The 24,788-nt window shown below is 37.8% G+C and overlaps 1 protein-coding gene and 1 non-coding gene across 2 annotated transcripts in view; one reads left to right on the top strand and one right to left on the bottom strand.

Annotated features, from left to right (window-relative positions):
* DDX60L (DExD/H-box 60 like) overlaps positions 1 to 12,504 on the bottom strand; it is a 117,901-nt gene extending 105,397 nt beyond the window's left edge. The window contains exons 1-4 of the mRNA XM_050791743.1: positions 12,336 to 12,504; positions 4,767 to 4,885; positions 4,519 to 4,588; positions 3,814 to 4,003 (exon numbers count right to left, since the gene is read on the bottom strand). Coding sequence (XP_050647700.1) covers positions 3,814 to 4,003; positions 4,519 to 4,588; positions 4,767 to 4,770 — 264 coding nt within the window. The 5' untranslated portion in view covers positions 4,771 to 4,885; positions 12,336 to 12,504. The remainder of the gene's footprint in view (positions 1 to 3,813; positions 4,004 to 4,518; positions 4,589 to 4,766; positions 4,886 to 12,335) is intronic.
* On the top strand, positions 3,480 to 3,609 carry LOC126955865 (small nucleolar RNA SNORA51). Its single transcript, XR_007726151.1, has one exon. It is a non-coding gene; the product is annotated as a small nucleolar RNA SNORA51 (small nucleolar RNA).
* Positions 12,505 to 24,788: the final 12,284 nt, after the last annotated feature.

Genomic DNA, 24,788 nt, shown 5'->3' with positions numbered 1-24,788 from the left:
TTGAAGACCACCCTGACCAACATGGGAAAACCCCATCTCTGCTAAAAATACAAAAATCAGCCAGGCATGGTGGCCCATGCCTGTAATCCCAACTACACGGGAGGCTGAGATAAAAGAATTGCTTGAACCTGGGAGGCGGAGATTGCAGTGAGCCGACACCATTCCTTTGTACTCTAGCCTGGGCAACAGAGTGAGACTCCATCTCAAATAAATAAATAAATAAACAAACAAACAAATAAATAAATAAATAAAATCACAGATTAATATTTTTCATGACTATATACCAAAAACACTTAAAATATTAGGAAATCAAACCCAGCAATATATTCAAGAAATGATATCTATCATGACCAACTGAGGTTTTCCCAGGAATAAAAGATTGAATTGAATTAGTATTTAAAAATCACTTAATGTAATCTACCAAATTAATAAAAGAGGAAAGATGTATCAGAGTTTCAATGAATGTAGAAAAAGCATTTTTTAAAATGTAACACCTATTAATTATAGAAACTCTCGGAAAACCTAAAATAAGAATAAATTTCCTCAATTTGATAACGGATATACATAAAATAACTACAGCTAATATGATACCTAGTAGGGAAATAATGGACACTTTCCCTTTAAGATCAAGAACCAGGTAAAGATTCCCACTCACTCTACTTCAGCATTTCTAGAGGTGCCGATCACTATAATAAGGCAAGAAAAAGCAATTAAAAAATAAAATCAGAAAACAAGAAATAAGCATGTATTTATTCACTGGAGACATTGAAAAATCTAAGAAATATACAAATAATCAACTGAAATTAATAAGTTGTTTTAATAAGATTGCAGGATACCAGTTAACAAACAAAATCAATTCTACTTCTATATACAAACAGCAAAAAATAAAAAATTATTTTTAAAAATTCAATTTACAGTAAGATCAAAACATGAAATATCTTGAAATAGATTTAGCAAAAGACATGCAAGACCTCCACACTGAAGACTACAAAACTGATAAAAGAAATTAGAGATCTTAAAAAAAAACAGAGATATACATTGTGTTCACTAACTGAAAGACTATATTGATCTACAAATTTAATGAATATCAATTAAAATCCCATTTTTTTAAAAAATAGAAATTGGCAAGCTGATTCTAAAATTTGTGTGGAAATGCAGAGAACCTAGACTAGCCAAAGTTAAACAAAGAAGAACAAAGTGGGTTTCAAGATTTACTATAAAATTATACAAATCAGTACATTGTGGTACTGGTAATTTGTTAAATCCTTCGATAGAACATAGTAGAAAGCCCAGAAATGGACCTACACATGCATACTCATTTGACTTTTGATGAAGAAACCAAAGCAATCTACTGGTAGAAGAAAAATGTTCTCAACAATGGATGCTGGAACAAATGAACCTCAATTCCCAATTCACATCACAAACACACAAAAATTAATTCAAGAAATATCATAGACCAAAATGCAAAAGCTGAAACTACATACTTCTAGAATTATTAATAAATATAGGAAAATATCTTTGTGACTAAGAGATAGGCAATGATTCTTATCAGGATATAGGCACAATAACCATTAAAGAATAATAAATTAGATTTCATCAAAATTAAAATATCTGGTCATCCAAAGATAGCACCAAGAAAATGAAGTGGCATAAGAAAATGAAGTGGCAGCTGGGCATGGTGGCTCATGCCTGTAATCCCAGCACTTTGGGAGGCCGAGGCGGGTGGATCACGAGGTCCTGAGATGGAGACCATTCTGCTAACACAATGAAACCCCATCTCTACTAAAAATACAAAAAATTAGCTGGGCGTGGTGGTGCACACCTGTAGTCCCAGCTACTTGGGAGGCTGAGGCAGGAGAATGCCATGAACTCGGGAGGCGGAGGTTGCAATGAGCTGAGATCGCGCCACTGCACTCCAGCCTAGGTGATGGAGCAAGACTCCACCTCAAAAAAAAAAAAAAAAAAAAAAGAAAAGAAAAGAAAAAAAAGAAGGAAAATGAACTGGCAAGCCACAGACTGGAAAATATATTTGCAATAATATATATGACAAGAAGTTGTATACAGAATATATCAAGAACTATTACAACTCAATATGAAAAAGATAAAGAATCCAATTTAAAATGGTCAAAAAATATGAGCAGGTGCTTCACAAGTCATAGTATACAAACGAACAATAAGCACTTGAAAAAGTAGGCAACATCATTAGTCATTTGATAAATACCAATTAACATAACACCACACATCCAACAGAATGGTTGGACTGACCAAATACAAATGTTTGCAACTACATAGGGCACCAGAACTCTTATTCATTGCTGGAGTTAGTGTGAACGGGCACAACTACCTTAGGAAAAGCTTTGGCAGTTTTATAAAATATGTATTTCAATCACAGATATATGTACAAGGAAAATGAAAACTTACATCCACACAGACTTGTGTGCGAATGCACATAGGAGCTTTATTCATCTAGGCAAGATATTGAAATAGGAAAATGGGGAAACAAAACGTGGCACATTTCTACAATAAAACCTTACTCAAAAGCGATAGAAGGAGCAAAATACCACTGCCCACAACAAAATGGGTGCCTCTCAAAATTATTATGTTGAATGAAAGGTTTATACAAAGAGTTCATACTGTAAAATTCTATTTATTAAAAGTTCTAGAACTTTGGGAGGCCAAGGCAGGTGGATCACCTGAGGTCAGGTGTTCAAGACCAGCCTGACCAATATGATGAAACCCTGTCTCTACTAGAAATACAAAAATTAGCTGAGCATGGTGGCATGCGCCTATAATTCCGGCTACTTGGGAGGCTGAGAGAGTAGAAATGCTTGAACCCAGAAGAAAGAGGTTGCAGTGAGCCAAGATCATGGCATTGCACTCCAGCCAGTGCAACAAGAGCGAAACTCCATCTCAAAAACAAAAACAAAAAAAGTTCTACAACAGGCAAAACTAAAGAGGCAATAGAAAGGATTTAAACAGTGGTTGCTTCTAGGGGATGGAGTGAGAATGGACTGGGCAGGGGCATGAGAAGACGTACTGTGGAACAAGAGTTTGGGTTACACATGCATGCATTTGTCAAAACTCAATGGACTGGTAAATACTATGCACTTGGCAAAGCTCATTAAATGGCATTAGGTTGGAGCAAAACTTTTTGTAACACATTTAAGAACTGTGTATTTTATTTCATGTAAATTTTACCATCAAAAAAATGTGCGAATAAGTACCGAACTCTAGTTAATGGCATGTATGATGAAATGTTTCAGAGTTAAATGTAATGTCTATAACTACTTTGAACTGCACCCCCAAAATAAAAGGATTGAAAGGTGAATAAAGGCATGGATAAGCTTACAGATATATGAAGAAGTAAAATAAAATGTAATTGTAGGATTTAGAGGGCGGAATATAGATATTTGCTCCACAACCTTTCAACTTAGGTATATTTGAAATTTTTATAACAAAATATCGAAACCTAAAGAATGGGCTTCCTGGTGCTTACCACAGGCTGAATTCTTACACCGACTGTATAGAAAAGGAGGTAGAGTAAACTACCCCATATATCCCTCAGCCCAGGCTCTGTGCCTGATCTATATTATGAACGTGGGAACAGAGTTGAGGAAAAAAAATTAATAAAATAAAAAGTAAAGAATGGTTATCTCTGAGTAGTGAAATTATGGGTATTTTTTTCTTTTGTTAACCTGTCTTTTTATATTTTCTATGATGGCATGCTTCATTTTAGGTCAAAGACTATTTAGGTTAAGAGATTTCAGTTATAGTCTTCAAAGGACTAAAAAGACATCAATCATCATACATTACCTTGAAGAAAACTACGGCGAATTGTCCTCCATTACTCATAAGATCCACAAGATAGCATTCAACCAGATAGAAAAAGTGGAGATTCTGTCCCCACTTGAATGATTTTACACACAGGCACGTGACAAGCAAGGAATCTCCATCAATCACAAAAAAATTAGATTCCACGAAATCATTTAATATGCTGGAATACCTAAAATGAAAATCAAAGAGAATAAAACTCACAGATGTTTCACAGAGACTTTGTTGCTGTTGTTGTTACTATTGCATAAGCTACTATTTGTTGAGTACTTCATGCCAGTCTACGATACCTTTTCAAATATCTCATTTAAGCAACTGTCCTTTATAAGAAGGAGATAGCACAATTACTATTTTATTAAAATAAAATTAGGCTCAGAGAGGCAAAGGAATTTATCCAATGCTAAATGGCAGAGCCAGGATTCGAACTTGAGAATATGATTCTAAAGGCTGTTATTCTGGATAAGGACATATATAACCCCCAACTCCATAAATCTGATTGCTTTAGGAAACTATCTGTTCAGTGACAGCTTTGACAACTATAGGAAGAAGAGTATGTTCCCATCCTCTCCAAGTTGCCCCAAGACAAATAGGTTGAGTGATCATGTATATGTATACGGGTTAAGAGGGATGTCGATACCCAGAGTATACAATAGTATAGCTCCTTCTTTTTTACTTCACAGTACTTACCCAGCTTTTGGCATTTCATTCAAAATTAACTTTGTCATTTTCCTGAAAAATCCTTCATGATCCTTTAACCCTAAAAAAAAAAAAAAAAGAGACTTTTTGAGCCATCAATATTTTTACACAGCTATATAATTTAGTAATTATTAAGGAAAGGAAATATAGATATCCAATTACTTTGTAACATTATTGAATCTGAATATCTTACAAGACTGTGGTTTTATAGGCTACAAATATCAAAGATTGAGAATTACCCATCGTTGCTGCTTCTTGGGCTATAGGGTAGGAGAGTAGAGCTGGAATTTATTAAATATGGCTGATATATTTTATTTTGGCACCTCTAAAATGGCTACATTTGATGTGAATGGTGACTCTGTAATAAAAGAAAAAAAAATAGAACTGCATTTATTCCTAAAACAAAGAAACGAACCCAAAAAATACGGTTACAATTTTCACAGAGCAAGCAGTCTAGTAAACAAGCAAATATTGATCAAATAATCATACAAACAATTTCAAATCACAAATGTGACAAAAGGCACAGAGATGAGGGTGGCTCCCCTAAGGAAGTAATGCATGAACTGAGACCTGAAGGAATGAGTACTCCCTTATAGTTAATTTGCCCCCCAAAAAAGGAATAAAAAGTATTCTTGGCAAAGGGAACAGCATGTACAAAGGCCCTGTGACAGAGGACAGTATGGAAAGTATGAGATTCAGAAAAGAAGTGAGTGCAGTTACAGCAGAGGGTAAGGCTGTGACAGATAAGGTTAGAGAAAAAGGAAGCTAGGGAGTCTTCTAAGGGATTTTAAGGTGTTTCGTCTTCATCTTCAGAGCTAAATTCAGCCATTGATGGGTTTTAAACTGGTTGTAATTTGATTACACTTGAATTTGGAAAACATTATCTTTAGTACAGAGAGCAGACTGGAAGGGGAGATGCATAGAGAAAGCTACTGAAATAGTCCTGTAGAAAGATGATGGTGGTTTGAGGTAATGCAGTGCTATTTGGAGCTGGAGAGATGCAGATTCATCAGGGGGACATTTTGAAGATAAATGTGACATAGTTTGGCAATAGATTCCACATGGGAAGGGAGAGTTGGGAGTGTCACGAATGACTCCTCAGATCCTAGCAAGGACAAGAGAATGGATGATGGGGCTTGGACAAAGCATGCTGAAAGGTGGACAGTTTCTGGGCTAGAAATAGAACTGTCAAGTCATTTGATTTCTAAAGATAACTGAGGAAATGAGTATATTTCACAGGTAAAAGAAATCACTGACCGGTGCTTATTAGTGACTCTGGGTCACTACCAAAGTAAGTTTCTGGCCACTCCTGATCACTCCCAAAATGAACTATTGGCACTCAAATCCTTGTCTTGGGAGCTGATTCTGGGAGAACTCACTTCTTCACTTCATACTTACCATAAAGAATAGCAGCAATATACAGTTAGAACTCAACATGGCCACAGGATTGGTAAGTAGAAAAGTAATTATAGCCAAAGAAAGTACTCTCTCTGTGAAACTGAAGGGACAGAAAGCAGAATGCATTTATTCAACAACTACTGAATGAGCAAACACCTGCTGTGTGACAGGCACTGCACTTGGGGGTGGGAGTCTAGTGAAAAGGACAAAAGTAGGCTTTGCTGCACTCTAGGAGCTTATCATCTAGTAGAAAAAAAATAAATAAAATTTTAAATATTTAAAAGTTAAGTACTATTTAAAAAATAAAAGAGTTATAACGAATTGTACAGGATTGCTACAGACAGTATCTCCAAGAAAGTGACATTTCAGAGGAGCCCTGAAGGAGTGAATGGAGTAGTCATTCAAAGAGCCCCTCCCATTTAAGAGAGAGACAGGATAGGGAAGCCTAAATCAGCTTTTTTTATTAAGCACTGTGATTTTTAAATTTTATAATATGAATACAAAAGTAAGGATCGTCAGATATAAAATACTGATCGGACAGAAAATAAACACCAAAAATGAAGACAAATAAATAAACAAAATAAAAGAAAATCAAAATATTCTAAAAGACATACTGAGAAAACAGAGATAATTTAGGAGCCAAAAGAGAAATTTAAAAAATTCCAACTAGAATTTTCATACAGAATCAAAGACATTGAATCTATGAAGTAGGAGCTTGCATGCTGCTATTGAAAAGAAAAAATACAGGAACAAGAAAGCACTCTTGAAAATTTAAAGCAAGATTGCAGATATAAAATAAATTAGTTTGCTGAACAATAAAACAGAATCCCAAGTTAAAAGACAGAGTCCAGAAAGACAATGAGATAGAAATCAGAGAAACATTAAGACACATGATTGATCGATCAAAGCTTATATAATCCATTAAAAGGTAATCCCGGAGGAAATAACTGGGATACCAGAATGAGTGGTAAAAATAATCAAAAACATAATGTGAGAAAATGTAATTTAAGAAGACTGCCTCAGGGCTGAAGAAAAATATGAATCCCTAGATTAAAAACGTTCTCCAAAAACAAAATACATTTGATGAAAAAAGAGAAAGCCACAGCTAGAGATATACTGATAAAATTTTAGTGCTCCAAAGATAAAGAGAAAATCTAAAATCGGGCAAAAAGGAAATACATTTTGGTCACAAAAGAATGAATATGAAAGAGGCATTAAAATGAATAAGAACATGAGCTCTGAAACCAGGATGCCTGGGTTGAATTCCTAACTGTACAACTAGTTGTGTGGCCTGAGGCAAATTGCTTCCATCTCTGTTTCTGTTTCGTGTCTGCGAATTTGGAATATTATTATTATCCTAGGGTTGTCAAGATAAAATGTGTTAATACATAAACTGCTTAAAGAGCACTGGACATAGTGAAAACTGATTAAAGTCAGCTCTTTTAACATTATGGCCAACACTGAATGCTCTGATACATGACCAACATCTTTCATCCTCTTTAATGCTTTGAAAAGTCTACTGTAATCAAGTTTTAATGATATAGGATGCATTTCCTATTTGGATCTGATCACAAAACTTGACTCCATAATGAATACTGTATATACAGTTATTTTTTGTTGTTGTTTTTCCATTTTTAGACTCAATATATAGACAAATAACAATGAACTTAATTTATTCAGAGAACCAAAATGTAAATGCTTTGAACATTGTTAATATATTAAAATAGCTAACCAATTTGAGACGTACAAAGAGGGAAAAATGGTAGGAAAAGAGTAGGAATGCTATGATTATCATTTATTAAAAAAAAAAAAAAGGGGAGCCCAGAAATAGCATCCAAAGATAATGTTATATACTAAATGTTTATGTCCCCTCAAAATTCATATTTTAAAGCCCTAAACCCCAGTGTGATGATAATTGGAGATGGGGGCTTCAGGAAGTAATAAGGATTAGAGGAGGCCATAAGAATAGGGTCCTTATCTGATAGGATTGGAGTCTTCTTAAGAAGAAACATCAGAGAGCTCATACTCTCTCCCTTCTCCCTTCCCCCTGCCGCCTCTCTCCCCACCCCCTACCCCTGTGTGCTCGCTCACTCTGTCAGAACACAGCAAGAGGGTAGTCATGTACAAGCAAGGGAGACATCCCTCACCAGAAACTGAATCAGCCAGAATCTTCATCTTCTACTTCACAGCCTCCAAAATAGTGAGAAACAAATTTCTGTTGTTTAAGCCACCACTCTATAATATTTTGTCACGGCAGCTTTAGCAAACTAAGAGAGAAGATAAATCAAAAAATAAAGATTTAGGAAACAAAAGTTTTTAAAAAGAACATGCTTTGCAATGAAAACAAAACAAAACAAAACAAACACTTATCCTCTATTGTCACGTTATACAAAGTGTAACCCTGATTAAGTAAATAGTATGAGAAGTTTGTCTTTACAGAAGTAACCCAGTTCAAAAAAATAAAAGAAATGAGGAATTTATATTTTCCTCATTTTGAAACATCTAATAAATTAATGGATCTAGATATTGAACATCAATGGATACTAACATCATAAAAATAGAGATAGCAAGACATTCTCTGTCTCTGAATGGAATATGGGGCCATCTATGTGAACTCTTAACAAAAATATAAAAAATTAAAAATAACTGATTATGCCTCTAATTCTAAGAACTAATAGAGAATAGCAAGGAGAGACAAAGAGTCAGAGATGAAGACAGAGAGAGAGAAAGACGGAACCCTATAGATTAAAAAACAAGACATTTATACACCAATTGTAATGTGAAGACTTTCTTTTGGATTCTGATGGAAGTTAAAAAAATTGAAAAAAAAAATCATATGTATCGGATCAGAGATATCAACTGTCCACTAAAATTCATGTTCCTCCTTCCATATGTAAGAATTATCACTGAGAAGTAGCTATCTGGCCAATGACTAGATTTTCCCCATTCTTTTGCATCTGGAGATAGCCATGAAATTAGTTCTTACCAATGGAATTTGAGTGGAAGTGATAGCCAGACTTTTGAGAAGTAGGTACACCTTCTCTACTCTTACTTCTCTTTACAAAGTTAGGTGCGAAGAATATGAAGACTCCAGGGAACAGTGGAACCACCACATGGAAGAAACGGGGTCCCTGAATCACTATTGGGCCCACTGGCCAGGAAAATCTGCTTTGAACTCTTAGAAGGACAATATATATAAATTTCTATTGTGTAATGCCACTGAAATTTAGAAGTTGTAATTGCTACAGAAGTTAGCATTCCCTTACTGCTACAGAAATTGGTACAAAAGTGAAATCCTGGCCAGGCGCGGTGGCTCACGCCTGTCATCCCAGCACTTTGGGAGGCTGAGGCGGGCAGATCACAAGGTCAGGAGATCGAGACCGTCCTGGTTAACACGGTGAAACCCCATCTCTATTAAAAATACAAAAAATTAGCCAGGCGTGGTGGCGGGCACCTGTAGTCCCAGGAGCTCAGGAGGCTGAGACAGGAGAATGGCCTGAACCCAGGAGGCGGAGCTTGCAGTGAGTCAAGATCCTGCCACTGCACTCCAGCCTGGGTGACAGAGAGAGACTCTGTCTCAAAATAAATAAATGAATAAATAATAAATAAATAAAATAAAATGAAATCCTGTCATTACATAATTGTATAGTGCTATCATTCTTTTAATCTAAAACGCCATGAACTGCAAGATGCACCATCATTTTATGTACCACTAATTTTCTTAATACTAACAAACTATAACATACCACACAGATATAATTTTCATCTTCATCTTAGATGTAAAAAGAGAAGACGCAGATTATAAAACCATTAACATGGTATGTATCTCCACTCTAATGGACAGATAATAGGTAGTGAGAAACTAGGCTTCTTGGGCTTAAAAGTTGGAAACCTAGGTGATGCAAAGCAAAATATCTAGTAAAACTCATCCCCTCCAAAACTAGGAAGCCAACCACATGCCAACAAGCCTGATGCTCACAGAAAAGTGATTGGAAAAGGTTGATGGTCAATGTCTATAGTGTTTTAGTTGCTGTTTTTGAGGAGTTATGACCAAAGAAGAATGGGAAAGAGAAATGTCTTAAGAAAGAACTGGGTGGTATGAAAGCAGAGCTAGAAGGAAGAGAATTGGCTGGACACAGTGGCTCACACCTATAATCCCAGCCCTTTGGGAAGCCCATGTGGAAGGACTGCTTGAGGCAAGGAGTTCGAGACCAACCTGGGCAACAAAAATGAGACCACATTCCTATTTAAAAAAGGAAGGGAAGGGAAGGGTAGGGAGAGGGAAGGGAGAGAGAAAGGAATGGAGACGGAAGGGGAGGGAGAGGGAAGGGGATGGAGGGAGGGAGGGAGGGAGGGAGGGAGGGAGGGAGGGAGGGAGGGAAGGAAGGAAGGAAGGAAGGAAGGAAGGAAGGAAGGAAGGAAGGAAGGAAGGAAGGAAGGAAGGAAGGAAGGAAGGGGAAAGGAGGAGAAGAAGGAAGGGAGCCAAGAAATTTGGGTCGCACAGGTGACAGTTTCTGTACTGCAAATAAAAAGTGACAAGACTTAAAAAAAAAAAAAAAAAAAACCCTTGCTCAACAAAGACTCATAAAGAATTCTCAGTTAAACAGAAGGACTTAGTCTTGCTGCAAATGTTATGTGGAGGTGTTACCTTCCCAGGCCAGACTATCATTTCAAATGAATTTAAGACAGATTCTGCTAATTTGAGAGGGAATTAAGGATGAAAATAGAAACTCTCTGGGTGTAATTAACGCCATAGGAAACTAGAGCATCAGAAGCTGGATACATTTCTTAGAGAACTGTATTTCCAAATAAACTGTGAGCTGCCTTAAAAATGGTTACATCAGTAAAATAAGCAGCAGGTTATAAAAAAGGGTTGTATCAGTAAATCAACCAGCAGGTCTCCATACTTACGAAGCAGAAAATGAGCCTGCAGCAGGGAAAACCGCAGAGATTTCCACCCATATCAACATAGCCGTGGATGATAATTAACATGGATATTTTATTAAAAGCCATAAAGCCAATCATGAGAAGAAATTTTAAAAATATATAACTCATATTGGAAGACAAAGTGGGTGGCTTGGGTGTTCCTTTCACAGGGAGTCGTTGGAGTCTGTCTAAAGTTGATAAAACAAAAAACTGATTTGTAAGCATATAAGTTATAAGCAACCAAGAAAGAAATGTATATATTTGGAGTGGTAACGCCTCAGGAGAACTAAAACTGTGAGACTGAGTATGAAGGGGAAAGTAGTAGAGAAGCGCATTTAATTTTTGTTTTATGTCTTTCTCTTCTGCTTCAAATAAAACTGATCAATAATGACCCAGCATACCATGGGGTACCATACAGCAATTATTAAATGAGACTGACAGGTACCAATAAATCATGAACCGAGAAAAGCATACCAGTATGACAGACAAAATATCTTTTAAAGATAGAGATGGACAGATGATGGATGGATGGATGGATGGATGGTTGGATGGTTAGATGGTTGGATGATGGATGGATGGATGGATGGATGGATGGATGGATAGAAAGAGAGATAGGAGCTACAGACAGAAACTTGTTTCTTTGTAGAGTATCAGGAAGGATTCACACTAAAGTACCCCCAAATCTTTGGGATAGAAGGGGAAGGGCCTTGGAAGCATAATCCACTCTCATTTATTTTAGTACCCTCAACTCTCAGCACCTGAGTTCCACTAAACTTCAAACTGCAAATCTTAGGTTGAATGATATGTTACTGCTTTCAGGAGAATACTCGAAATCATGAAGGTCTGTATGTCGTTGATGTTATGGTTTGGACTTCTTATTGTGTCTTTAAAGGACTTCCTTCTGTCTGGTTCTGACCGCTTTTTCTAGCAGTCATTAGGAGCTTCATAAGCCTTAAGTCCCCATCACGGACGATGTCAGCTTCTTTATGGAAAACCTTGAGGACTTTATTATAAATTTATCATTGTAACTTTGTAAACAAAAGAGAAGCGGGGAAAGAGAACGAAGTACCTTTCGGGGAAATAACAAAGCCTGACTTCCGCTATTAAGAGCTTAAATTCAAGACAAAACAAAGGAAGCGGCTTGCTGCCTGTCAATGTCCAGGTTCGACTGGCTGTACTCATTCTGATGACCCTTACTTTCTCCTCAGTACCCCAGATCCCCACCCGCCTCGGGTGAAGAGCACCCGTTAAAAGCCTGAGCACTCTCCTCTCTCATGGCGGTTGTCCCTCTTCCCTACCCCTCCCCAAGCCCGTTCTACGCCTGCCCGCGAAGCTGCCGCCGGAGCCCAGTGGGCGCCCCAGCTCCCCGCCCCCGGCGCGCACGAAGACACCGGGCCATCTCCCCGCCCGGTCCATCGGAATGTTGAAGGAAATCTAGAACCCCGCGGGACAGCTCCAGGGTCCCTAGCGACACCCCACGTCACCTGCAATCCTCACCCCGACCACCGAACCTGCTAGGTCCATAGAGCGTCTGAGCTGCACGCCCCGCGGGGAGGAGGTGGAGCGGAGGTGACGGAGCAGAGGGGACCGAGCACAGGGCCTGGTGGAAGGGGTTCAGCCCCTGGCGTCGGTCTGGGCGCTCTGAGCCACACAGCAGCCAGCGCCTGAGTTTTTATCGAGGGAGTTAGTTTCGGTTTCTTTTCTCTATCCTGGGGCCTCTTCGATTTCCCTAATTTTCTGAAGGTAGAATATAGGTCTGCATTGGTTTACTCTGATCATCTTAGGGAGGTAATAGCAGAAGCGATGATATGCTATCTGGGATATGCATGTAAGAGCAGAAAAACCTGGGAGTCTAAACAAGGGATTGAGGCTGAGAGTAAACGCAGCACTGTAAACACTGTGAACGTCTATGGTGAGGTGTGGTGGTTTTCTTTTCCGGCAAGGTACCGGACATGCAAAAATCGAGTAAAAAAAGATTAGGGGCTTTGAGTTTCTGTCCTAAGAAGTTCATTTTATGAAAAATTTCCAATATTATAACTGTCCAGTGTGAACATTTGAAAGGCCAATCATGTATCACAAAGAATTTAAATTGAGAAGAATGCTCTTTAGTTTTGTCATCAAGCTCATTAATGTTGGAAATTCGAGTTTCAACCCCAGCCCATGGTGGCCCTTAGTGCTCCAGACACTGAATTCCATAATGTTATGCATGTGCAGAATATATTGAGAGTCAAGATGGTGGTGAGGGTGCCCCAGTAACGACACTGGATAATAAATGGAGAGAATTCGAAACCAGAAGTTCTGTCTTCAAGAAAAGGAAAGGGAGGAAGTGACTTGTTCACAATAGAAAGAGCCCAGAAGGGTAGTTTTTTCTCAGACTCTGGAATGTAAAGTGGCTTTGAAAAGGAGGTGAAAACATTGCTCACTTCTGTTGGGATTTTCCTTTTTTTTTTTTTTTTTTTGGTTGAAAATAGTTATGATTATCTTTCTCAATGAGGATGACATTGAGAAAGAACTCGAAATGACTCATGATTAAGTCATGAGTTCATCTCAGATGGATTCTTCTCTAGCATCTGATACTGGACCTTTGTATCATAAGAATGCATTTGCTAACAGCAGAAAATTGGGCTTTGTTGTAACAGCATTTATTGAGCTTTTTATGTGCCAGGCAATAAGCTAAGAGCTTAACATGTGTTATCACATTAAATCTCACAGAAAGCTCATGAGCAACTTTACTGTTGCTATTTTATGGAGAGGTAAATAAGGCTTAGAGAATTCAATTACTTGTCCATGACCCTACAGGTAGTTAATGGTAGCCAAGACTTCAAAATTTAATTCCAAAGATAATATCTGCAATATTCTCTGTATATATTATCTCATTCCAGTTCTTTTAAATACTACAGTGTCATTATTCCGCCCCCAAAGCACATACAATTTAATGGGGATTTCCTCTTTTGATTGTAGAAGTGGGCCCTACATGTTCTTAATGTAATTGACTGTCTGCTGTTGTTTTTCTGTCTTAAAGAAATAGATATATCGGGTGGGGATTCCCTAGATATTAACTCCATACATCCCACTTCCTACCCCAAAGTATATGTACAATGCACATAAACAGACTCTACTCCAAATCAATATTCAGTTCTCTTCCACTTTAATAAGATATTACCATGACTCCAGCCTAGATTTTATTCAGAAACTTGAAAATCATAAACTCCATTTCAACTTTTTGGAGCCTTCCCCCTTGCCTCAATCTCTCATCCTCCTTAGGAGCCTCACTCTTTCACCTCCCCAGGGTCAACTCTGTGAACAGGCACTGAACCTTCCTCTCACCAACATTCTCAATTACTCCATCCACTCACTTTCCTGTGCACCTGCCCTGCAACTTGATCACCTGAATCTAGTAAACCATTTTTTTGCCCTTACCAGGACATTGAAGGAAATTATCTAATATTTTTCACCTCAAATTTACTGTTTATGACTATAGGTCCCCAATCTTTTTTACAGTGGCCCTTAAAACCCTAGAGCATCTTGCTGTTCTCTTCAAGTCCACTAAGAATATATCTGTTTTAAAGAGACTCCTCTCAACTGTCTGACACGTCCATCTAGTCCAAGAAGCCCATGACATGCTCCATATACAATATAACCACTCACTTTTGAGTTGGTTACCTCCAGCTTCCTCAGGAATCTCACTCCATTCCTATATTGTTAACCTCTATTTACAGCTGTGGTAGATTGAACAATGGTCCCCCAAAGATGTCTATATCCTAATCCTTGGACCTATAAATATGTCATCTTATGTGGCAAAAAGAACTTTGCAGATATTCCTAAGAATCTTGAGATGAGGAAATTACCCTGGATTATCTGGGGACCTGATATAATGAGAAGGGTCCTTATAAGAGGGAAGGACTGTTATCAAAAAGGAACCAGGACAAGGGGAATGTGGGAAATTATCAGGATTTCAAGACTGCAAAGGATGGTAAAAGTAAGAGATTCGCTGTTGGGAAAACATACTCTGGAGAGAAAGTCATGAGTACGGTTGGACAACCTTTTGCTAGTGCCTCAAAAAGAACTCTGTGACATACACAGGGAATCCAAAAGATTTCTGAGAATATCAGCAGAAACACTGCTAGCTTGAACTGAAAGGTAGAGAGAGACAATAAAATGAAAGATGGTTATAGGACTCCAAGAATTTCGTAAGCAACGAACAGTCTGATGAAACTATTCAGCCACAAACTTGTGCTATCTTTCATGAAGGATGACTCTGAGGACAGAGCCTAGAGACACAAATGGTTATTCACAGGCCTTAAAACCTATGGAGTTAACCTTGCAGATTTTTGAAATTTCCTGGCTTTTTCTCCTTCCATTTTCTCCCTTTGTGAACAGGAATATCTATCACTCATACCCTATTCCTGTCCCACCATTGTATTCTGGGAGCAAATAACTTGTTTTCTAGTCTTACAGGTTCATTACATGGAGAGAAATTTTGCCTCAGGATGGTTCATACCCAAAGTCTCAACCATACCTGATTTAATCATTTAGGTCTTTTCAGCAGATGAAATTTAGATGGGATTTTTGGACTTAAGTCGATATTGTAATACGCTGGGACTTTGCGGGGACCTTAGAATGGTTCGTTTTGCATACGGAATTGATGAGAATATTTGGGGCAGAGTGTGCACTGACAAATAAATGGCTCCCAAAGCTGTGCATGCCCTAATCCCCAGAACCTGTGCATGTTACCTTACATGGCAAAAGGAACTTTGCATATGTGATTAATTTAAAGATCTTGAGATGGGGGATTATCCTAGATTTTCCAGAGTAGGCCCGATGTAATCTCAAGGGTCTTTATAAGAGAGAAACAGGAGATCAGGGGAGAGAGAAGATGCTGTGCTGCTGGCTTATACATGGAGAAAGGGGCCACAAGCTAAGGAATACATGCGCCCTGTAGAAGCTGGAAAAGGAAACGGACACCCTGTTAGAGCCCCTAGAAATAATGGAGCCCTTACCAATACCTTGATTTTTAGGCTTCTGACCTCCAGAATTGTAACAAATGTGTGTTTTAAGCCACGAAGTTTGTGGAAACTTGCTATAGCAACAATAGGAACCTAATGCAACTGGCATTTACTATTCATTTCACTAAAATGATAAAGTCACTTTCCTCTCCAAAACAATTAAAAGAATGAGCCCTGCCCTATTTCATTTCTTTTTTTTTTTTTTTTTTTTTTTTTTTTTTGAGACGGAGTCTTACTCTGTCGCCTAGGCTGGAGTGCAGTGGCACAATCTCGGTTCACTGCAGCCTCTGCCCACCGGGTTCCAGCAATTCTCCTGCCTCAGCCTCCTGGTTAGCTGAGATTACAAGGGCATGCCACCACACCTGGCTAATTTTTATATTTTTAGTAGAGATGGAGTTTCACTATGTTGGCCAGGCTGGTCTCGAACTCCTGACCTCAGGTGATCTGCCCACCTCAGCCTCCCAAAGTGCTGGGATTACAGGTGTGAGCCACCACACCAGGGCCTCATCTCCTCCTTTTGATCATGGCACTTCATAAGGATATACATTCATCATCTCCATTTCTCCTTCAAAGTCCTAAATATTGGTCTAGTTTACCTCTAGACCAGAATCTGCCCTGAAGCACCTCTGCCAAACATCATTCATGATAACCTATTAATTGCCAAATTCAATGTAGTCCATGATTTATTGACCTATTGGTGATATTCGAGATTTTATACCAGCCTCTCCTTTTTTTTTTTTTTTTCCCTTGAATCAGGGTCTTGATCTGTCTCCCAGGCTGGAGTGCAATGGTTTGATCTTGGCTCACCACAGCTGATACATCTGAATTCCATATTCTCTTTTATGTCATTCCTTCCACTCACTAGAATGAGCTTCATGTGTTGTCATCTGGTTTATTGCAAAAGCCTATTCATTTCCTGACTCCAGCCTGCTCTCTCCATTCTGTTTTCCACTCTCCTGCCAGGGTAATTTCTTTAACATGTAAACCTGATCATGTTGCTCCCTGTCTTAAAATCCATTAGCATTCACTCATTGCTTTCAGATTAAATCTGCCTATTGGTATTTCATCTTTTTTTTTTAGAGCTCCCAAACACTATACCTTAATGGTGACAAGTAAGTGTTTTGATTCAGAGGCTCTCTCTAATAACAGTTCCATCATGTATTAGCTTCAGAATACTGGGTAAGTTAGCCTCTGTCTTTCATCTCCAAAATGGGAGTTAAAAATAATCCACAGAGTTGTTAAAGGATTAAGTGACTTCAATGTTGTAAAGAGATCAGATACGAAGCAATAAAATGCAGGTATCATTATTTTTATTCTCTTCAGGAAATACTGAGAACCATGAATGCAGCACTAGGTAGCATGTCCTTCCTTGAGTTATGAGACAGATAACAGGGTCTTACTCTGTCTTAAAAAGCCTTAAAGCCTTGTGTTGAGTGGCAACAGGAATGTCAATCCATATGCATTCAAACATCATAATTTCTGGACATTCCCTTCTAGGGATTCACTAAACATGTGTGTATGGAGACCTACGACATCCAGACACTTTTTAAACACTGATACAAAATATTAAAAACTCCTTCCTTCAGAGTTTACATTCTAGTAAAGAATATAAACAATAAGAAGAGAAGTAAAAAGACCATTGTGTTAGATAAAAATAAGCTATAAGAGAAAAAATACACAGAGAAGAGGAAATATCAGATCCTGATGGGAAAAGAAGATGAAATTTTAGATAGGATAGACAGGGAAAGTCCCACTAAGAAGGTGACTTAAGATTGGAAGGAAGTTAGGCCATTCTTTTTTCTTGCAGAGACCGAGACTGGCTGAGGGACAGGGAAGTCCCTGAGATACAGTGAGCCACGTGGGTTCAAGGACCATTAGAGAGGCCTGTGTGGCTGAAGCTGAAGAACCAGGCAAGAGTGGGAGAATGTCACAAAGATAAGGTGAGGAGGCAGATCATGTCTGATCCCAGAGAACAAAAGAGACTGTGACTTTTACTTTGAATGTGATAAGAAGGCACGTCATGGCAAATACATTGAGATTTTATTTTATACTTTTATTAAAAATTTGAACAATTCATGTACACATGTTCCTTTTGTTTTGGATATATGTTAAAGAAAAAATCAAGAAATTAAATTTAATACAAAAATAGTATAACCAATTGTATTCCTTACGTGTATGACAATCCTACACTGGATTGTTTTCTTTTTTGGTTTGTTTTTTCTCTAATACTGATCATTGTTCTAGTGGTTTGACAGTTTTTGAGACAAAATTAAGTCAAAATAATGTAATACGTAGTTGTCCCTAGTTATCCATGGGGAACTAGTTCCAGGACCCTCTTGGATACTAAAATTCGTGGATACTCAAGTCCCTTATGAAATGGCATATTTGCGTATAAACTTTAAATCATCTCTAGATTACTTATAATACTTAACACAATGTGAATACTATGTAAACAGTTATGTGTTTAGAGAATGACAAAAAAGTGTATATGTTCAATACAGATTTTTTCTGAATATTTTTGATCCATGGTTAGTTGAATCCAGAGATGTGGAAGCCACAGATACAGAGGGCTGACTGTATATTATTCCATAGATTTATCGTCTTATAAATTTTAAATATACTGCTCATTTTCCTATCCATGTGTTTTTTCTTATTGAATTGCAAGGACACATCTTGCCAAGGTTTCCTTTCATTTTTTTAACTTGCCTTTTCTTCTTTTTAAATGAAGATTTTGTTTTAGTTTTACAGTTAGGAAGTTTCAGAAGTCATCAGATTTATCACGTTGTGCCTTTATATTTTCTTCATTTGCCCTTATGGGTAGAAAACTCCTTCACTACCATAGAGGGGGGAAAAAAAAAAAAAAAAAAAAAGCATGTATTTTATTACGGCTATTTTTTGGGTTTTTTTTTTTCCATTTAACACCTGAATTTATGTTGGCGTATGGTGTGAGGTTTAATGGTCTAAGTGTGTTTAATGAATGCCTCAGAGTTAATTCTTCAGACAGATGGCTGGTAAGCCCTAGCACTCCCATCTGAGGTGACCCTGATGGAGACAGGGACTAGAGCAGGCCAGGGAGCAGGGTATGCACTGCAGCTGATCTCTTGGGTTTTGGAAACTTGATCCTATACCCTTGCTTTCAGGTGTGAACTTGGGTTGCTGGGACAGTAGACCTTAGTCCTTTCTGTGGGGCACCGATTGCATTCCAGCCCTTCTGCCCCGGGAGGGGTCTGCCCTATCACCGACATCCTCACCCCTGCATGATCCAGCAGGCTGTTGGCTCTTGACTCACACTGTAAAACTCCACCCCTCTTTACTCAAAACCTCTGCCCAGGCTCACTCCCTTGATCCGAATTAACCTACTCTCATAAAGCTACTTCTTTTTTCTTCAGAGGAATCACTGAAGTCCTCATCCTTCCCCCATGGCTTTCTATTTGAGCAATGTCCCTCTATCAAGTTTCTGTTCCACTGTCATCCACGGCCCCCCCACTAGCTGCATACCACTTGGGTTTCTCAGAAAAGCTCAAAGGACGAGGCTTCACCCACTGAACTCCATTTATTTCCTTATTACTTGCCACCCACACCTATGATGGTTGCCTGATTTAAAATCTCCCCACCTCCCCCAGTCACCTTTTCATACCAGGCATAAACACCAGTGAGTAACAGCTGCCTACCCAGCCCACTTAAAAGCTCCCAATTCCTCAGAGTAGCCTGAGGCAGAATAGTTTCCCTAGGGTCATCTCAGCTTCTGGATCCCAAGTCTGATCCTCTTTCCTTGCCTTCTCAGTCATTTGCTAAGCTTGTTTATTGGGCAACACTAAGCAACGTTAATGATTATTCCTGTCTTTAACTAGGAGGGGAGAAGCTCTCTCCCCATCTTCACCCACTTCTGTGAAGCTTTCAGGGACTATGGGTCTTGCACTGAGAGCACTTCCCCAGGCTGGGCTGGCCCAGACAGTCAAAGAATAGGTCCAGCCACTTCTCAGCCCAGCTGACATTTGGCGCTTTGTGATCTTGGGTAAGATATCTTCTCTTGGGAGGTCAGACAAGGTCAGTTCTTCCGGCTATGACATTGTGTGAGGCAATGAAGAGGGGAAAGTCCATGAATGGAAGGTGGAACTTGATTGAACCTGTTTTGTGGGTTCAGGAGAGGTTCTCTCACAATTCACTGGAGGTAGGCAAGGTAGGTGAAGACTTCCACGGAAACTCCTGGCTCTGGGGTGCCCGCTTCACTGATGATTGAGTGGGCACCCTGTAGGGTACACCTCTGTCAAAGTAATTCAAAGTCCTGCTCATCATTCAGACTGGGCTTGTCAGGAATCAGGTACACTTGGATAACCTAGCCTTGATTCCATTCAATTTCCTTTTATAGCTTAGAAAAATAGAAGTACAGTTGTTCCGCAGTATCCAAGGGAGATTGGTTTCAGGACCCCCTGCAGACACCAAAAGCTATAGATGCTCAAGTTCCTTATTTTAAAAAATGGTGTAGTGTTTTACATAATCTAGGCATATCTTCCCATATACTTTAAATCATCTTTAGATTCCTTATAATACCTAATACAATGTAAATGCTTTATAAAAAGGTGTTATACTATATTATTTGTATTATGTTTCATTGTTGTATTTTTTTTTTTTATTTTTGATCCACTGTTGGTTGAATCACCAAATGCAGAGTCCATGGAGAGCTAACTGCATTTTTATGCTTATAATACCAACATTGCTTTGACAAGTTCATTCTGTGTTATATTAATTTAGGTTTCATTTGTACAATCATTAGTACAGTATTCAATTTATAACTCATAAATAATAAAGCATATTAACAAATGCATATGCTGTCTCTATGGAAAAGTAATTACCTAAAAATGTTCTAAATAATCTGGTTTGATTTTACCCTGCAGAGAAAGCCTTCTTGATTAAGAAACAATATATTCAATGAAACTACAGTCACAGTTACAGAAGTCAAATGAGCACACTGGGTCTGTGATATTTCTGCAACAGGCTTTTTCAACACCTGTTGATCAGTCAATCAGAGAAAACCTCAGGGGCTGAAGATAGGCCAAGCTTGGTGGAAATTCCTTCCCAAAATAGCAATAGCTGAGCAAATTGCTAGGCTGACAGAAGTAGAGTATGGACAGTTCTTGGGATTTTGTGCGAGAGAGCAACTGTCTTCGATGGTTGGCATTTTTTCAATGTTTAAATTCTTTGGTCCAACAGCTGATTTCCTCCTTTGTCATATTCTTTCCTATTTGCTTCCCCAGGCAGTGACAGCCACGTCCTTCCACATTAGACTTCTTGGGTAAGCAGCTTCTGAAATTGTTCTACAGCTGTTCGTAGCTGTCTGGCAGCGACCACTCCATTTGCAAGGTTGTTGAATATCGCTAAGTATCTCTATGAGGCATATAAAATGCAAAGTTTAAGAGAAACAAAATATTGTTCATTTTGATTTAGATCATTCTAAATAACTAATTATCTTGGTAGATTTGCCTTTTCTTTCTGGTGGAGGAAAAAACAAATCACCCTATACAGTTTATTGATGTCTTCACATGTTGTAAAATGTCAAAGCAACTCAATTTAAAGCATTAAAACTTTCAGCCATGCAAATAGTCTTAACTTTTTTTAAGTTATATTCAGACTTCAAAGACTTATCTTCCTGTTTCCCTTAGCATAATATAATCAGCGTTTTTCCTTTAATATAAACACATCAGAAAAATATTTTACAGTTACTTTAAAATTCCATGAGTTTATTAAGCCATTCCATAACATGAACATTTAGATTGCCTCAATTTTTTTGCTTCCATAAATAATATAGAATTAAATGTGTTTTTATATAAAGTGTTTACTGTAGTTAGGATTGTGTCCTTGGAGCAGACCAGAGATAGAGTGGATCAAAGGTTATGACATTTTAAAGGTTGCCAGATGAAGAGGAATGTTCATACAGTATATGCGGAATATCGTTCACTTGTATATGGGTCTGATGTGCAAATCATCACACAAGAGCTTTCCACAGTAGAGGAAATCTGGTTTAAGATTTTTAAAATCAGTAAAGTTTTTTTCATTCTCCAAATAGAAACATACTGCATTCAAAATTTCTTTAATTGATTATTCTCTATTTTATACCCAAAGACTTCAAAAAATTTTACTCTCTAGTGGATTAAACAATTAAGAAAGGTTTTTAAAGATTAAATGGACTTTAGGCTCATGACTGGAATTTTTGTTTTTTGGTTTTTTTTTTAGAAATGGAGTCCTACTATGTTACCCAGGCTGGCCTCGAAGTCCTGGGCTCAAGGGATCCTCCTGCCTCATCCTCCTCCTGCCTCATCCTCCTCCTGCCTCATCCTCCCAAGGGATCCTCCTGCCTCATCCTCCCAAGGGATCCTCCTGCCTCATCCTCCTCCTGCCTCATCCTCCCAAGGGATCCTCCTGCCTCATCCTCCAAAGGGATCCTCCTGCCTCATCCTCCCAAGGGATCCTCCTGCCTCATCCTCCTCCTGCCTCATCCTCCCAAGTAAACATAAAAAAAAATACAACAATGAAACATGTACCACTGAGCCCAGCAATTTTTCTGATGATAAATATAATGCAAACACATGCAAATTTCAAATACAAAAAGAAAAAAATGCAAGTTTCCTTTACTCTTACCTTCCAGATATAATAACTAGTATACGATGTGTTTGTTTCACTTAATGCTATATTTGGGATATCTTATTTCTATATCACTTGTTTTAGTACCTTAGAACACACGTTTCAAAAATCATAATTATTGATAGGGAAAAGTATAAAGAGTAAGAAACAGTAACAGTCAAGATAATCTCTGATGCCATTGTTTTTCTCAGATACCATTTTTAAAATAACAATACAGCAGGTACTTTGGAGTCAACGTACAACCCTATTTGTATCCTAGTCAGAATGCATTTTCTCACTAAAATTAAACTCTCATCTTCCAGGAAAACTTTAAAATGTTTTATTCATATGTCAGGAGAGATAGACAAATTATAAAAATAGATATAATTATACATACAAATATGATGATGCTCTAACACACTCCTGTGTATACACTTTTTATCCTAAATCTTGAATATATTTCTATGACTACATATGTATTTATCCATTCCACTATGATTTTTTTTCCAATTCATGTGAGCCAAAAGAACTTCAACTGGCTGAATGAAGAGAAACAGGAATCCAGTTTTTTAATAATGAGGGGGAAGTCAGTGGAACTGAACAAGGCCAAGAAATAAATCAAAATGTATGTAGTTATTTCATATATACTGCCAATTCAAACTAATGTTCTTTCCATACAAGAATAAAATATGTCATTTTATTCATCCATTCCTCCATTCCTTGTCTTGCCATAAGAAATTTGTTAGTGCTCCAGTAGCACTGAAGGGCTACTCCTCTGCCCTTAGAGTTCCTTTTCACACAATTTTCCTGGATATACTGCCATGCTAATTTGTCTAGGTAAACTTTTGTGTCAGTTTTTCTAAGTAAAGCAAAAAATGCTACTTTATTTTTTATTTTCGTTTTTATTTTTTAGAAAGAAGACCTTGTTCTGTCACCCAGAATGAAGTGTGCAGTGGCACAATCATGGCTCACTGTAGCCTTGAACTCCTGGACTCAAGCAATCCTCCCACCTCAGCCTCCCAAGTGGTTGAGACTATAGGAACACACCACCAAGCCTGGCTAAATTTTTTAGTTTTTCTAGAGACAGGGTCTCACTCTATTGCCCAGGCTGGTCTTGAACTCCTGGCGTCAAGCAATTCTCCTTCCTCAGCCTCCCAAAGTGTTGGGATTACAAGTGTGAACTGCTGTACCTGGCAAAAATGCTATTTTAATCGAGATTATATGACATTTGTAGATTATTCTGATAAAGAACTGATTACATTACAAACTCAGTTCTTCCTATATAAAGAACAGAATATAGCATTCCATTTATTTCATTATTTCATTCCTTTCTCTTCTTTAGTATACATTAAAACCTGCATATTAGTTGTTAGTATTCCTTGGTGTTTTATCTCATTACTATATATTGCATCATATATGTATATGTATACACAGTCACACACGCACCTATACCTTAATATATAATGTTAAAGTAGAACCATTCTCTTCACTTCTCACAAACTTTTTTTTTTTCATTGGGACTAGATATTGAATTTTGTCTGAAGACTCAGTAACAATATATGGAGCTGACCATATGGCTTTTTTCATTTGAGTTTCTTTTGAGGAATTAAATACTAGAAATTTGGATGTTAAACCAATTTTTATGATTTAGCTAAAACCCAATTGTCCAAAGTGTATTATTCTTTTAATACACTGTTGGCTTTTATTTATTACTATTTTTTTCAAATTTTATTTTACTATTCAAAACACCAATGTGCAATCATCTCTCCTCATTCAATTTTATATTACTGAATAATGACACAATGATAAAGGGATAATATAAGGATATAATGATGTCATTCTTTGTAAATTCTAAGACTTATTTTATTTGCTTAAATTCAATAAAATCTGCTTTTGAAATTAATTTTACTGACTTGTTCACACTAAATACTTTCTCTACATTTGGAATAGAAAACGAGATTTCTAAGGATCATAATATCTAACTGTACCCCAATACTCGTATATAGACATAGATTTTGTTTTCAGACTATTTCAATTCTACTTCTATTACCTATCATCGTAAGATTATGTTTCTCTCTTCATTTTTGTGCATATGCACCAGTTAGCAAACATCCCAAGTAGCAGAAACATTTGACCAAAAGACCACCCACAGGCTCAGGCTACATTTATGCAGCAGATTTAACCACATTTCATAAAATCAAGCTCATGAGGGACAAATGTGGAGTTCACTGCTATGTAGAGATAGATATACCAGTTTAATCAGACAAGTCTTTGGGGCCATACCTGATTCTGTGACATGTACGCAAGCCAGAT

The sequence above is a fragment of the Macaca thibetana genome, chromosome 5 (genome assembly GCF_024542745.1).
Source record: "Macaca thibetana thibetana isolate TM-01 chromosome 5, ASM2454274v1, whole genome shotgun sequence".
Classification (NCBI taxonomy): domain Eukaryota; kingdom Metazoa; phylum Chordata; class Mammalia; order Primates; family Cercopithecidae; genus Macaca; species Macaca thibetana.
This window is presented reverse-complemented; position numbering and strand designations above follow the sequence as displayed.